Source organism: Saccopteryx bilineata, chromosome 9 (assembly GCF_036850765.1).
Source record: "Saccopteryx bilineata isolate mSacBil1 chromosome 9, mSacBil1_pri_phased_curated, whole genome shotgun sequence".
Taxonomy (NCBI): Eukaryota; Metazoa; Chordata; class Mammalia; order Chiroptera; family Emballonuridae; genus Saccopteryx; species Saccopteryx bilineata.
This window is the reverse complement of record NC_089498.1, coordinates 50,853,190-50,869,138: the sequence shown is the minus strand read 5'-3', so window position 1 is coordinate 50,869,138 and position 15,949 is coordinate 50,853,190. Positions and strand designations below refer to the sequence as shown.

The 15,949-nt window shown below is 38.3% G+C and overlaps 1 protein-coding gene across 3 annotated transcripts in view; it reads right to left on the bottom strand.

The window, feature by feature from the left end:
• Positions 1–15,949, bottom strand: part of ASAH2 (N-acylsphingosine amidohydrolase 2) — a 142,307-nt gene that overhangs the window by 12,241 nt on the left and 114,117 nt on the right. For 2 of the 3 annotated variants that reach the window (XM_066244175.1, XM_066244173.1), the window contains 4 exons: positions 13,670–13,709; positions 12,384–12,479; positions 3,937–4,032; positions 708–854 (listed from right to left, as the gene is read on the bottom strand). In XM_066244175.1, coding sequence (XP_066100272.1) covers positions 708–854; positions 3,937–4,032; positions 12,384–12,479; positions 13,670–13,709 — 379 coding nt within the window. Of the gene's footprint in view, positions 1–707; positions 855–3,936; positions 4,033–12,383; positions 12,480–13,669; positions 13,710–15,949 lie in introns of those variants that run through there. The other variant, XM_066244176.1, reaches the window with a different exon arrangement.

Sequence of the window (15,949 nt, the reverse complement as noted above, 5' to 3'; positions counted from 1 at the left end):
ACTAGGAACAGAAGGAAACTTACAGACATCCTAAAAATCCTTTAAAAAAAATCACACTTAATGACTGAACACTTTTCCTCCAAGGATAAAAACAAGACAAGAACATCTATTCAATATTGTTTTTTGGATATTCTAGCCAGTGCAATGAAGGGAAACAATTAAAAGCATGCAGAAAGAAAACCAAAAAGGAATAATAAAGCCTACTTTTATTTGCAGATGACATGATATTATATGCAGAAATTTTTAAGGACTTCACCCCTCCCCCCAAAAAACTATTAGAACTAATATATAATTTAGCAAAATTGAATGACATATTATATATAAGTTGAGGGACAGTTAATATGAAATATTAGTGGTATAAATCCTGATTTATATATACTTTTTCTATTCTTGATGTAAGAGACAATTTTTCTGAACTCTAATGAATGATTCTATGACCATTTAAGAAGAAAAAGAATAATTAGGATTTTAGAAATCCAATTTTACATAATTACCACCTGAAAAAATAATTATTTCCCTATTATCATGTTTGCAGAGCCTCTGCAGAGATAAACACAATTACCAAAATTATTGTTGCTAACAGTTGATTATCTACAGCATCATTAGAGTCAGATGGTGCCATTTAACAACATTCTTCCCCTCCCCTCCACCCCACCCTGAAACACAGGCTTCTCTGAAGCATTCCAAGATCTCTTTGTGAATCTTACCACTCTGTATGTAGGATTCAATGGCTGCAGAACATCCCCAAAATTCTTGCCTATTGGTGCTCTATCCACAATATTAGGAATTAATGGGATTATCAGTTGTTTGAAAAATGGAGGCTCTGGACCTCTGCTCAGATTGGCTACTGTGTCCTAAAACAGAAAACATTTGCTTAAGGAGCGCACAACATAAAATCAAAGATGCTTTCACAAGTTCCCCACCTCCAGAAATACCTTTAATTAAAGGTGTTCCTCCCTCCCTCCAACAGCTAACTACTTTAACAAAATGAGAGGGGAACCTAGCTAAAATGGGAGCCTAGATGTGCATAATTTATAACGTTAGTCACTAGAAGAAAGTTTTGGTCATAAACAACACTTTAATTCCCTTAGACAGTATAGCTCAGTGATCAGAGTATAAGCTTGAAAGCATGCTACACAGCTTTAGGTACTAGGACATTTTTTTTTAATGTGTGACTTTGAACAGTATCCTAACACATAATAAGACTGCGTAACATGACACTGTAATTATTCTTCTAATTTTTTGAAAAGTGTTGAGCCTTTCTTATTCAGAATCAGTACCAAGTTTTTCTTTTAAATCCTATTTTATACTGATTAACCCTTTGAGTACTGAGGTTTTTTTTTTTTCTTTTTCTTTTTTTTTCATTTTTCTGAAGCTGGAAACAGGGAGAGACAGTCAGACAGACTCCCGCATGCGCCCGACCGGGATCCACCCGGCACGCCCACCAGGGGTGACGCTCTGCCCACCAGGGGGCGATGCTCTGCCCATCCTGGGCATCGCCATGTCGCGACCAGAGCCACTCTAGCGCCTGAGGCAGAGGCCACAGAGCCATCCCCAGCGCCCAGGCCATCTTTGTTCCAATGGAGCCTTGGCTGCGGGAGGGGAAGAGAGAGACAGAGAGGAAAGCGCGGTGGAGGGGTGGAGAAGCAAATGGGCGCTTCTCCTGTGTGCCCTGGCCGGGAATCGAACCCGGGTCCTCCGCACGCTAGGCCTACGCTCTACCGCTGAGCCAACCGGCCAGGGCTGAGTACTGAGTTTTTTCATGCTCGCTGACCCCTGGGAGTGAGGTTTTGTGTTTTGTTTTGTTTTTCAGAAAATGAAATTAGTTACAGTTTTATTAACTTAAAATCATGTTTGATAACCCATTTATGGAAACAAGAAGAACATACATTTGCCTTTTTTTATGTTGCCGTTCACATTTTTAAAATAAAAATTTTTGTTATCTCATGCCTGGATGGTCAGGAGGCACGAGGACATACATGAACATTTGTACTACTCAAAGGGTTAAAGAATATAATAAAAATAATTTTAAATTTAAAAGTTAAGATCAGTCTATATCCTGACTAGTTTAATCTGTGTTTTTCACAAAATGTGCCACCTTTAATAACGTCATCAAAATGCTAACCTCAATTTTTAAATAGCCCTTCATATGTATTTAATTTACTTTCATAATCACTTTATATATTTAATCTTTACAATAGCCATATAATATACTATCATTCCCATTTTACAAATGAGAATATAAGCTTGGAGATGCTCAATAGTTTTTCAAGATTACATAGCTAGTCTTACATACATACCATAAAATTGTGAAATAAATTTCCATAAAATGATTCATGCATTTCTTCCTAAATATCATTATAAAATTTGGATAATCTATTTCCATGAGAAGAGCTATGATCTGATGATTGCAATGAAAGTTAAACACAGGTTCTCTCTAGGAATGTGTTATACGTTTATATTTTCCTGTATAATCTGAATGTTCTACAAATAGTTACAGCTTCTATGATGAAAAATAAAAGGGTTTGGCTAGTTGGTTCAGTGGTAGTGTCAGTCTGGCATGTAGATGTCTCAGGTTCAATTTCCAGTCAGGGCACATAGGAGAAGTGCCCATCTGCTTCTCCACCATTGCCCCTCTCACTTCTGTCTCTCCTTCTCTCTCTCTCTCTCTCTCTCTCTCTCTCTCTCTCTCTCTCTCTCTCTCTCCTCTCCTGCAACCATGGCTCAATTAGAGCAAATTGGCCCTGGGCATGCTGAGGATGGATCCATAGCCTCCACCTCAGGTGCTAAGAAGAGCTCAGTTACTAAACAATGGAGCAATGACCTAGATGGACAGAGCATCACCCCCTAGTGGGTTTGCTGGGTGGATCCCTGTTGGGGCACATAGTTCTACTTTGAACAAAAATAGCAAACCTAAGATTAAGACCATTATGATTAAACAATAGCCAGGTAATTAAACTATATCCTGAATACCTTGTCTTGAAACTTCAAATACACAAGCAAATAATTAGGTGGAAGCATATTAAATTGCCAATATTCAACTGTTCAAGCCTACAGAAACAGCAGTTTGATTTGTTTCAATTTAATATATCCAAGCTCTCTCTTTGAAAGGCCTTTATTATCTTTGCTATGCCATAATTGTTCCACAGCCTTATTGGGGCTTATATTGCATTATATAATAGTTGATTACTTTAACTCTTCACCCTACTTGTTGACTAATAATCTGACACCAGAGTACATCTTCATAAATAACGCTTTACAAAGGAAAGATTTTCACAAGTGGAGTTCCTTTAGGTAAACTTGCTTAGGTGTGCATTTTTTAGGTAGAGATAATGTATATGTTTATTCCCAGGTACTGTTGTACTGCACCAAATTTTAGACTCTATTGACTATATCAACTATTATTATTTGATACACAAAGAAAGTAAAATCATGCTACCAATTATAACTAGAAAATTCCTCTGATTGGAAGATGCAACCTAATTTCAGAGGTGTTGTAACATCGAAAATGGGCATCTCAGGATTTATGGCCTGTTCAACTCTTAAAGTGACCAGAGAGAAGCTGGCCAGGATTAGAGAATGCTGGTTCAACTCCTGCTTTTAGGTATAATAAGCTTGATCACCTATCATCTCTGAACCTATTTGCTCACCTGAAAAATGGAGGAAAAGTGACACTTCCATACTTCACATGATGATTGTGAGGATAATATGAGATAATATATGAAAAAAGCTCTACCACCAAAAAGCATTTATTCAATTTAAATGTACTAACTGTTTCATTTCTTGAGAATACCTCATGGTTTTATATATATATATATATATATATCTTTAAATATCAAGGTTTTCAAAATAACTGAACACTCACAGCTAAGGTTCTTTTTGCTTCCCTCTGTCTCTCGCACCCCTGAGAAACCCATGCATACAATTTTTGATTACCGTAGCAATGGCCTTAGCAAGGACTCTGAAGAGCTGAATGTAAGCAGACAGAGTGTGTGGTCCATAAATTGTAGATGCCGCCTCATACCGCTGAACCTGTAGGAAAGGCAGAGCCATGTTGCACACCATTCTGCATATCTCAACCCACTGACAGAGGTGACACACCTTAGGTGAGGGGTAGTGCTTGGATATCTCACATAATTGAAATTGGACTAATTTAAGATTATTTTATATATATATTTTTACAGAGACAAATAGGGACAGACAGGCAGGAACAAAGAGAGATCAGAAGCATCAATCACCAGTTTTTCATAGCAACACCTTAGTTGTTCATTGATTGCTCTCTCATATGTGCCTTGACTGCGGGCCTTCAGCAGACCAAGTAACCCCTTGCTCAAGCCAGCGACCTTGGGTCCAAGCTGATGAAATTTTGCTCAAACCAGATGAGCCCGCACTCAAACTGGCAACCTTGGGGTCTCGAACCTGGGTCCTCGGCATCCCAGTCTGATGCTCTATCCACTGCGCCACCGCCTGGTCAGGCCCAACTTAAGATTAATTATGACAAAGGAGGGTGGGCATTTTCACTCACCAGCTACAGTACATGACTCCCATCAACTACTTGTTAAAGGCAGTGGGTTCTCCTGGCTTATGCCGTTTGGACTATCAGTCCATTTCATCCGAAAGCTGGTACTAGTTCCTGAACTTATGTCTATTTTAAGTACTTGAAATATAAGTGTTTTCTCCCAAGGAATAGAGCAGGAGAAAAATAATGAGAAATGACAGTCTTAATAACTCCTCGATAAATTGAGTTGTTAATGATATTATCAGGAAAAAAAAAAACCAAAAAAAAACATTAACGCATCATAGAACTATGAAATAGAACTAAATAATCTCTTTTTACTTGAGTTCTAAGCCCTTGGTTGTTTCAAAGGAGCCTCAAGGTCATGAAAAATGGAGCTCATCACTCCACATGAGCCAGCTCTCCCTGTAATGCTCTTCAGCTCAGCAAGTGCCAACCTTCCCATCTCCCATGCCAGGAATAGCTGGCCATTGTCAGGGTCCTCTCTCTCCCCCATCCTATGTCCTATGAGTCTCCAACTCATCATTCCTTAAAATCTCTTTAATTATTTCATTTTCCTCTCTCTCTATTGTCTTTACCTTTCAAAGGATCAAACCTTTACCTTTCACCTCAATCATAACAATAGCTTCTTAATCAGTTCTGTCTCCACACTTGCCCTTTGATCTCATTTTCTGCACTGCCATCCTAGTGACCTTCCTAAATCACAAATTCGACCAGAGCATTCCTTTCTCTGAATTCTACTGCAGTTCCCCCAACCCTTGCTTATTGAGTCAAAGCTCTTGTCGCAAAGCATAAAAGGCTTCAACTATCCCTTACTTTTCACTCTAGCCCGTCTCCCTACCCCCATCATGCTTTTTCCATGGAACTCAACTAATAATGGCCTCTTAAATGTACCAATTCTACTCCTCTGGACCTTTGCATACATAGCTCCCTTAATGTGAAATACTTTCCATAACTAGAATTTGCCTAATTAGCCCTCACTCATTCTTAAGAACTCAGATGTTACATCTTCAGAAAAATCTGCCATTCCCCATACTCAAATACTTATCCTAGATTGGTACTTTTTCTTTTTTCACACCACATTGTGCATCCCTTTCACAGAATCATAATCATGTTTTCTTCTCTTTTGCCAGACCATAAATTCTAGCATTCTTCAGTACAGGGGCAGGTTCTTATTCATTGTTATGCCCAGATAGATAGTGGCTAGTACTGTTCAACAACATATCTGTTGAATTCAACAACACATATCTGTTGAATTAATTACCTAATTAACTTATACTAATCCTTGCTGGAGCATGTTCCTGAACTAAGAGACAAGCTAAGAGGAGTCCTAACCTTTTTTGTTCTATAAACATCTGTTGAGCCTATGAACCTCTCTCAAATTAATATTTATAAATACATAAAATATAATGCATGAATTGACAGAGGAAACTGATTAGACTGAAATACATGAATCAAATAATAAACCAATTTTGTGATAGAGTAATAATGTTTGTGCTTCCTTATTGAATAACAAGATCTAGTAGTCAATTTAATAACTACTGTGATTTTAAAATAGTGATGAGAGTAAAAAGTATTTCCAGATCTGAAATAACTCTGTGTGATCTGAAAAATACCTGTGGTTCCTATTGGTAATGAAGTCAGAGATAGTGCTAATATTATTGTCATTTATCATCCACATTCATAATTAGAGGAAATGCTAAATACTAAATAGAGATAAATTCAAAAATGAATAAATGAAAAATTATTTCCATCCAAGTTTACACCAATTAAAAAACCTTTATTCAGCAGAATTTCCTAGAAGGCAGGGACATTTAATAAGGTCAACAGAGAGCACAGATTAGATTCCACTGCTGGTATCACTGAACATTGACCAAAGAGTAGACTACAAGCCTAGTATGGACTGCAGGTATATTAGAAAGCATTAATTGTAGGACTCAATATTGTTCTCATGTTTTTAACTACCATTGTTAAAAAGAACATGGACTACTTTCTGTACTATTTGTCAACAAAGAAACGCAACCAGCCAGCAACTTCCCTAATTCTCTGAGACTCTTGTTTCTTCATCTACGCTGTAGAGGCCCTGAATAGGAACATAGAACAGGGACAGAGTTCAGTGCCCTGAGGCAAAAGCCACAGGACATCACTGACAGAAAGTACTGCACACAGTACCATGCTGAACACAGCACAACAGGGATAGAATCAGCAATTCTGGCTAATCAATAGGTGGGGTAGATATATCAAAAGTAAGCTACTTCCTTTACCATTTTGTCTGTTCTAAAGAAGTTCCCCTTACTGACTTCCTCATTCTCATCTCTGCTTCTATTTGTGTGTATCAGTAAATACCATAGGAACTGAGGGTCGGGGCCACCTCATGAAATATGTATAGGGGATGTGAGGGCGGTCTCCCCTAGTTCCTCAGTGCACTCCATGCGATCTCCAAATAGTCACTGTTTGTTATGAAACAACCAGCCAAGCCCAGAAAAGCGAAAGGACATCCAACACATCCCACTTAAGTGGGACACAGAGGATGGAGGAATAGCCTCCAAACATCTGTAGTGAGGTCAACTAAGTTTCAGAACAGGGGACTCTCCATTTTTCCCCTCTTTTTCCCCATTTCTTTCCCCTTACAATCATGAGGAATTCCCTGATCCCAGAGCAATACAACCATAAGCTCAAACTTCATGGCCTCCTCTGAGTGTGGGATGTAAGATCACTGAGAGGCAACTCACAAAGCAGCTTATTGTAGTGCATCAACAGCATCCTTGATATCCGAAATCAGGGAGCCTAGACATTGAAGTCTGGGAGCAGATGGGGAGCTGGCTCTGTAAATCATTAGAGCTGGTGACTGTACAATAACAAGGAATCATTGTCAATTGGCACTAAACCCTATTCAGGGCAGAAGTCATCAGATTCCCCCTCCTGATGAGCCCCAAACTCACTGGCCACCTCCCCAAAACCTCACTCTGGATACAATTCTCCCACTCCCACCTCCATATGAAGGTAAAGTTGAAAAGTTTCTAAGGGAAGGCTTCAAAAAAGATGGAGAATTTGTTCAGGTTTTCCCCATATTAAGAACACAAGGGCAGCCTGTGTAACAGGAGAGTCTTCCTTTCAGGGTCTTTAAAGAATTCAGGGAAAGTATCACTAAAAATGGGGCACAATGTATATTTAGCAGGGGAATGATTGAGGCAGTTGGCATAGGATATGAAATGGCCCCGTGGGACTGGAAGGGGTTAGTGAAAGCAGTATCCACCACTGCTCAGTAAAGTGTCTGGTTACAAGAACACCAGAATGAAGCTCAGACACAAGCTGTAGAGAATCTGAATGTAGACACAAACACTGATTGCCAAAATGTACTGGCTCTATTCAGGGACAGTACCCTAATGGAGAAGAAATGATTACAGCATGTCAAAATGTCGGGACAGAAATACACAAGGCCCAAGTCTTGGCTGCCACATTAGGACCACGGACATATTTTAATGGGGACAAAGAAGGACATTTTCAGAAAGACTGCAGGCAGAGCCTAATGGCAACTGTGTAGCTTGGCTTTCGTGTGTGCCCTGAGGGGCAAATTAAAATTCAATCTGAAAATTTATTATAAAGTTCCAGCAAAGCAGATTGTAAAAATTCAGTATAATCAATTGCTATTCTTGTTGTGTTTACACAAATTATCAGACCAAATTAAAACTGGACTTAATATTGTAACTAGGATAATATTCATTTGATTTTTAAAAAAATCTAAGAGTAATTTTAGGGAGAAAAATCATATTTCAGTAAAATCCATTAACACACAGGTATGAATTTCAGAAACGAGACTGGATCCTGAACTTTTCTGATTTTCTTGAATGTTTTGGCTTCAGCCCTTTGAACTATCATTTTGTTTCTTCCCTATTTTTTGCCTTGAAATTATCCCTAGAGTAGGGGATCCTGGAGGATCTGACTACAATACTTCCTAAACAGCTGCTAAGTGTGTATTTACTTGGGGAAGTTCAATTGATTTCACCCTCTAGCATCCCCTGTCACAAAATGCCCTGACTGAAATCAGGCAGGTGTCTTCCTGGTCTGGTTGCATGCTGAAATCCCAGGTTGCAATATTGCATAACAGGTTAGAGATCCCTCTCTGGTTTGTGTGATTTTGGTTTCTGTTTCAGTTTTTGTCTGATATTGTAACAGAATGAGTAACACACCATCCATTCCTAAAGATAGCGCCCTAGGGTAAATTCTGGTTAACTGATTGACCTCTGTTGATAAATCTATAAAATGATATCAACTTTGGATAGTCAAGATGTGACCCTTTTGAGGCTTAAATTCTTGCATGCAAAAATTGGAAATGCCAGCTCTGATATTGAATAAAATAAAATAGTTTTATTCCTGCATTTAAATGCTCTGGGCATTGTTGCTTTAAAATTGAAAGATGTAAGGAGCACTCATTTAAACTTAAATAGAATGGAATTTTGGATCCTAAATTCGTTTGGCGTTTTTTTGCACTCTGTAATGTCTTGCCATACTAATTGCTGCACTCTGTGTTCATTGCCTTCAGAGTTAAAAGCCAAGTAGCACCTCTGCTATTAGGTTTAATTGGGTTTTATTTATGTGTCCTGTCTGTGTCTTTGTACTGTAATTGTCTTGTTTGCATGTTAAATTGTACACAGGTCTGTGAAACAAGAGGAGTCCGTTTTAGTTTGAAAGCTCTTGTCTGTCTCATTTATCCGTCTGTCTGTCTGAAATTTTTACTATTCTATGTGTACTAAAAGTCCTCTGCCTCCACCACTTGGGTTTTATCCCACCTAGACCTTGTAAAGGTCATTCACAGTACTGGTTAATGTAAAATAAGGTTGCAGGGGTCTTCAAACTTTTTATAAAAACTGCCCACTTTTGCAGTGCTGGTCAACCTGGTCCCTACCGTGCAACCAAACAGCGCTGCGATTGGCCCACCATGAAAGCTGGACCGCCCACTAGTGGGCAGTAGGGACCAGGTTGACCAGCACTGCAAAAGTGGGTGGTTTTTATAAAAAGTTTGATGACCCCTGGAAAGACTAGTGTCTCAATTTCTCCTTCTAGAAGATCTGGTTTATAAATGCCTTTTTGTTTGAACTTTGTCTTTATTTATAATATGGTTATTATGTTACATACCAGTTTTTATGCTGTTCATAGTAAAGATTCTACTGAGAAAAAAAATAAATTAATAATTCAAAGTGGGGAAAAGATCTCACTCCCCTTTCCAGACAGTAAAACTAAAATAAATAAATAAATAAAATAAAAAAAGAGAGAGAGAGAAACCAGGTTATTTAAATATCATAAAGCCTTCTCCTGGAGACCTGGGAACTACTGTAATCCTGAGAACAACATGATAATTAACAACTCTCTGGATCCTATGCAGGCTGTAAAAATGGGAAGAGTCATAACACAACCTCAATGTAAAGGAGAAAAGGTGGGGGGGCACCTTTAAAATCCAAGCAGCTCAGTAGCCCATCCCCTCCCTTTTCTTCAGTCATCCTGGAAGGCTGCAAAGGACAAATAAAAAGTCTTGCTTTCTCTGAAATCATTAATAATACTGTAAAATATAAAACTATTCCTAATGTTTTCTTAACCAGGTGGTCTAGAAAAGCATTTGATATTACTACTAGTTTAATTTAATTAATGTCTTTTAAAGTTTTTAACAGAAAATATGTGTGTTTTGCCTGGGTTTATAAAAGGTTCCTGTTATTTCTGTTGTATCTTTTGAAAATATAAGTTGTTTTGCCAATGAAAAAATATGTTTCTAAAGGTCATGAAAAATGTTCATAAAAGTATCAATCTAAAATTGCTAATTACTAACTTAATCCCCACTGAAAGTTAAGGTTTTGGGAAATTGAAATTTCTGAGTAATTGGAAAGAAATTATACAGTTTTAATGACAAAAGGTATAAGGTATGGAGTAACATTTAAAAGGAAAATAGAAATAAACCTTGGGACATTATTTGGGGCCTTGGGAGCTTGAGGAATTCACCCAAACTTATACGTATTGCAGAAAGAACCAATGGCCTTTTTAAGCATCAACTGCACAAAAAAAGGGGAGGATCAGGAGGAGACACTCACCTCAAAAAACAATTGTATAAGGCCCTGGCCAGTTAGTTCAGTGGTAGAGCATCAGCCCAGCATGTGGAAGTTTCAGGTTCAATTCCTGATCAGGGCACACAGGAAAAGCGACCATCTGCTTCTTCACACCTCCCCCTCTTTATCTCTCTCTCTTCCCCTTCCACAGCTATGGTTTGAATGGCTCAAGCAAAGCTGGGCCCAGGCACTGAGGATGGCTCCATGGCCTTGGCCTCAGCCTCAGGCACTAAAATAGTTCAATTGTCGAGCAACAGAACAGTGGCCCAACTGGGTAGAGCAACACCTGGAAGGAGCTTGCCAAGTGGATCCTGGTCAGGGAGCATGCAGGAGTTTGTCTCTGCCTACTGTCTTTCACTTAATAAAAAAAAATAAAATACGAACAATTGTACAAGGATGTTCTTACTCTTAATTTTTTAAACATTTCCTTATCTGGACTTATACTAGCCAAGCAACAGCCTAAGCCTCTCATATTGTACCAGGATGTATTAGTTGCCCCTGAGTGTCAGAGTCTGGTCGAATAGCTTACTTGGGGGCGAGGATATGTTGCAATTTTGTCATCAACAGGTCATCTTTTGATACCAGTGAGGAACATGAAACCTTATTGTGAATTGGCATTAACCCCTAGGAAGGAGTCCCATTCCAGATATTTAGAAGCTGATAGTGAGTCTACCTCCAGAAACAAACCCTAAAAATAGAAGACCTAACTTGCTCTCAAGCCCTCAGGGAGCACCTGACATCACCTAGGGCACTTTAAAGTGTCTAATGTGGCATGCTGAATGAGTTTTGCAAAATACAGGCATACCTGTGGCCCCTAAAAACCTGCTTCTCTTGTTTCTCTTCATGTCTGCCCTTCATCTTCCACTGCAACTACCAACACCTGTAGAAAAATGTCCTCCCTAACCTATTGAAGACTTGAACCCCTATTAGAAAGCACAAACTAAAAAGGGGGGGGATGTAGAGGCCCTAAATAGGAACATAGAACAGGGACAGAGTTCAGTGTCCTGAGGCAAAAGCCACAGAGCATCGCTGACAGAAAGTACTGCACACAGTACCATGCTGAACACGGCACAATAAGGAGAGAATCAGCAGTTCTGGTTCATTAATAGGGTAGATGTAATAGTAAGTTACTTACTTTCCTTACCCTTTTGTCTGCTCTAAAGAAGTCCCCTTCCTGATTTCCTCATTCTCATCTCTGCTTCTATGTGTGTGTATCAGTAAATATCCATAAGAACTGAGGGTTAGGGCTGACTAATAAAAACTGTATAGGGGATTGTGAGGCAGTGTCCCCTAGGTCCCTCGGTGCACACCATGTTGTATTCGAGTAATCATTGCCTCCATGACACTACACCATGGGTATACTACTAATAACACTCTGCTCCAAGGCTTATTGAAAGGATTAGTTAAGATCACATCTGCAAGGTGTTTAGCTAGTGCATTCAATAAATAGTAGCTATTAGTGGGAGTTTTCCCAGGTTCTATGGAAGCTTAAGGCACCAGAAGCACACAATCCAGACTTATTACCAGTACTTCTGACAAAATAGTTTATTTCAGGAAAAGTGAAAGTCAGTAAGACCAGATTTCTAACCTGAACTTGTAAATCATAAACCTAGAACTACCAAATATAACCTGTGTATTATCATTTTCTTACCTGTCCTAAAACAAAATCATCTCTCAAAAGCATTATTAAGTCTAGAAACAAAACCAGTATTTGATACAATAGTCTTGGCCAAGGTGTATTTCACTTAAATGACAAAAACTTTTTACTTTACCTGGTATTCTTCATAGGTAGTAACGTAATGTGTATACACATTGCATAGACCCGAAATAACAACAGTCATATTCTGCATCCCATAAGTTGCAAATTCCTGGGAGAGGGGGAGGTAGAGCCCAGTAAAATTACTCTTTACCTTAAAGTATATTATAATTCTATTTACACTTAATATACAATCATAGATAAGAATCATTAGTGTAAGATGTCTCTCTTAACAATACTCTTCCTAATGATCAAAACTTCCTTGCAGGCCCTGGCCGGTTGGCTCAGCGGTAGAGGGTCGGCCTGGTGTGCGGGGGACCAGGGTTCGATTCCCGGCCAGGGCACATGGGAGAAGTGCCCATTTGCTTCTCCACCCCGCCCCCCTCCTTCCTCTCTGTCTCTCTCTTCCCCTCCCGCAGCCAAGGCTCCATTGGAGCAAAGATGGCCTGGGCGCTGGGGATGGCTCCTTAGCCCCTGCCCCAGGCGCTAGAGTGGCTCTGGTGGCAGCAAAGTGACGCCCCGGAAGGGCAGAGCATCGCCCCCTGGTGGGCAGAGCGTCGCCCCCTGGTGGGCGTGCCGGGTGGATCCCGGTCGGGCGCATGCGGGAGTCTGTCTGACTGTCTCTCCCCGTTTCCAGCTTCAGAAAAATACAAAAAAAAAAACAAAAAAAAAACTTCCTTGTAATGCTGAAGTATCAAAGAGTCCTTGATAGAAGTTAGAGCCATAACTCTGCACTATAGTTGGACAAGTCAGTGGATCTGTGAACATTTTAATGACTGAATTTACAGATGGAGAATCTTCTTTTTAATAAAATATTTTACCAATTTCCTAAAAAAGCATAATGAGAGGTTACTAGCTATTGACAGTAGTTACTTCAAGGTTCAAGTAATAAGATTACATCATTTTAGAACCATTTACAATATTCCTAAATATAAAGAAAATCATAATTATAGATAAAAATACATAATTATCAGTATGTGTTAAATTTTAGAGGTTTATTTAGCTAAAACTTTAAGATATTAAGGTACTTTATTTACTATTTAATTCATAAAACATTAATTTTTAAATTAATACATAAATACCAATAAAATACTTTCGATCTAACTATAGTTCTCATATATTTTTTATTTTGTTCTTAAACCACCTATATTTTATATTTACCTTTAACTATACTTTCACAAAGTGTAAAGCTCTAGTTATTTTAGCAAAGACTAATTTAAAAGGTATTAGATCACATGGACAGAAAATTCTTTTCCCTCCATCAAATATAAATTCATAGATGTTATTTCATTTTTAACTTACTGCTTTAACTGCCTCCCGAAGTCTTCGTCCAGACATGGTCCTGAGTAAACAAACCAGAATTATCTAAGTGTTCCCCTATTTAGAATGTATGCAAAGTATAAAGAATGACTTGTAGTAAAAGCCAAAAAGTTACCCAGGCTCATCACAAAATAGTTAAGAATGTAGGAACTCAATGACAAAGCAAAGCTAAAGTTGAGATTCTTTTCCTGACATTTATTCATAACAACTTCTAAAATAAAACAGATAACTTGAAGGAGAGGAAAAGAATCAATGAATATCACTAGTAAAAGATCATAATCATTTTCCATTCATTGATTTAGCAAATATATTGGTCACATTCTATATTTTTGTTTTTTAATTTTATTTTAAAAAATTAAATTTAACAGGGTGTCATTGATCAATAAGAGTACATAGGTTTCAGGTGAATATTACTAAAACATTTGAACTGTCAGTTATGCTGTATACCCATCACCCAAAGTCAAATCATTTTCCAACACCATATATTTATCCCTCTTTCCACCCTTCCCTGAGCAACCTCCCCAATACCCTCCAGATCCCAGTAACCACTTCACTTTCATCTATGTCTATGAGTTTCAGATTTATATCTGACCTATGTGTGAAATCATACAGTCTTAGCTTTCTCTGATTTACTTTTTAACTCAGTATAATGTTCTCAAGGTCAATCCATGTTGTCATATATGGCAATATGTCATCATTTCTTATGGCTGAGTAGTATTCCATTGTATATGTGTACTACATCTTTTTCATCCAATCCTCTATGGAGGGACACTTTGGTTGTTTCCATATCTTAGCCACTGTGAATAATGCCACAATAAATATGGGGGTATATGTGTCTTTATATACCAATGTTTTTGAGTTTTTAGGGTAGATACCAGTAGAGGGCAGTCTTAAGTTTTTGATAAACCACAATACTTTCTTCCATAATGGTTGTACTAATTTATTCCCACCAGCAATGAATGAGGTTCCTTTTTCTCCACAGCCTGTCCAATGCTTGTTATTATATGTCTTATTGATAATTGCCAATCTAACAGGTGTGAGGTGGTATGTCATTGTAATTTTGATTTGTTTTCTGCTAATAGCTAGTGAAGATGAACATCTTTTCATATATCAGTTGGCCATTTGTATGTCCTCTTAGAAATCTCTATTCAGGCCCTCTCCCCATTTATTTTTATTAAAAATTTAAATTTATTGTGTTAACATGGATTCTAGTGTCCCACTCAATAGAACACCCTCACCCTCCAACAATGTGCCCCTCATTACACCCCCTTTGCCCCCCCTTTTTTACTCCCTCCTCACTTCGCTTTGGAATTTGCTGTCCTGTCATCTGTATCTATGTGTTATGTATGATATATATAAATTTGCTAATCCCCTTCAAATTTCCTGATCGTGTCCTCTGATCCCCCTTCCTTCTGACAGCTGTGTCTATGCTTCCCGTGACCCTGCCTCTACCTCTATTCAGTTCCTCAGTTCACCGTGTTTATCATATTCCACATATAACTGAGATCATATGATATTTGTCTTTCTCTGCCAAGCTAATTTCATTTAACATAATAATCTCTAGGTTCATCCATGCCATTGCAAAAGGTAAAATTTCCTTCTTTTACATGATGGCATAGTATTCCATTGTGTATGCATACTGCAGCTTTTTTATCCACTCCTCCATTGATGGACACTTGGGCTATTTCCAGATATTGGCTATTGTAAACAACACTGCAATAAACATGAGGGAAGCATATTTTCTTTTGAATTACTGTTCTGGGATTCTTAGACTATATCCCTAAAAATGGGATAGCTGGGTCAAAGGGAAGTTCCATTTTTAATTTTCTGAGGAAACTCCATACTGTTTTCCACAGTGGCTGGATGAATCTGCACTCCTACCAGCAGCGCAGGAGGGTTCCCTTTTCTCCACACCCTCTTCAGAACTTGTGTCTTGATTTGTTAATGAGAGTGATTCTGACAGGTGTGAAGTGGTTTCTCATTGTGGTTTTAATTTGCATTTCTCTGATGATTACACTGGAAAACAAAATTTTTGTTGCATTCACAAAAACACTTGTTCTTACCTAATTCGAGTGTGCTGATCTTAAATCTGACATTAGTTTTTATGTGTAAGCTATAGTTTTTTGCAATTGAAGATTTTAGGTTTTCATCTTATTGTAAAATTTTCAACATTTAGTTTAACATAATGAAGTAGAATGTCTTCTTGGGCATCATCTTTGTGAAAATATAATAATTTATATACAGTGCTACCTTGAGATACAA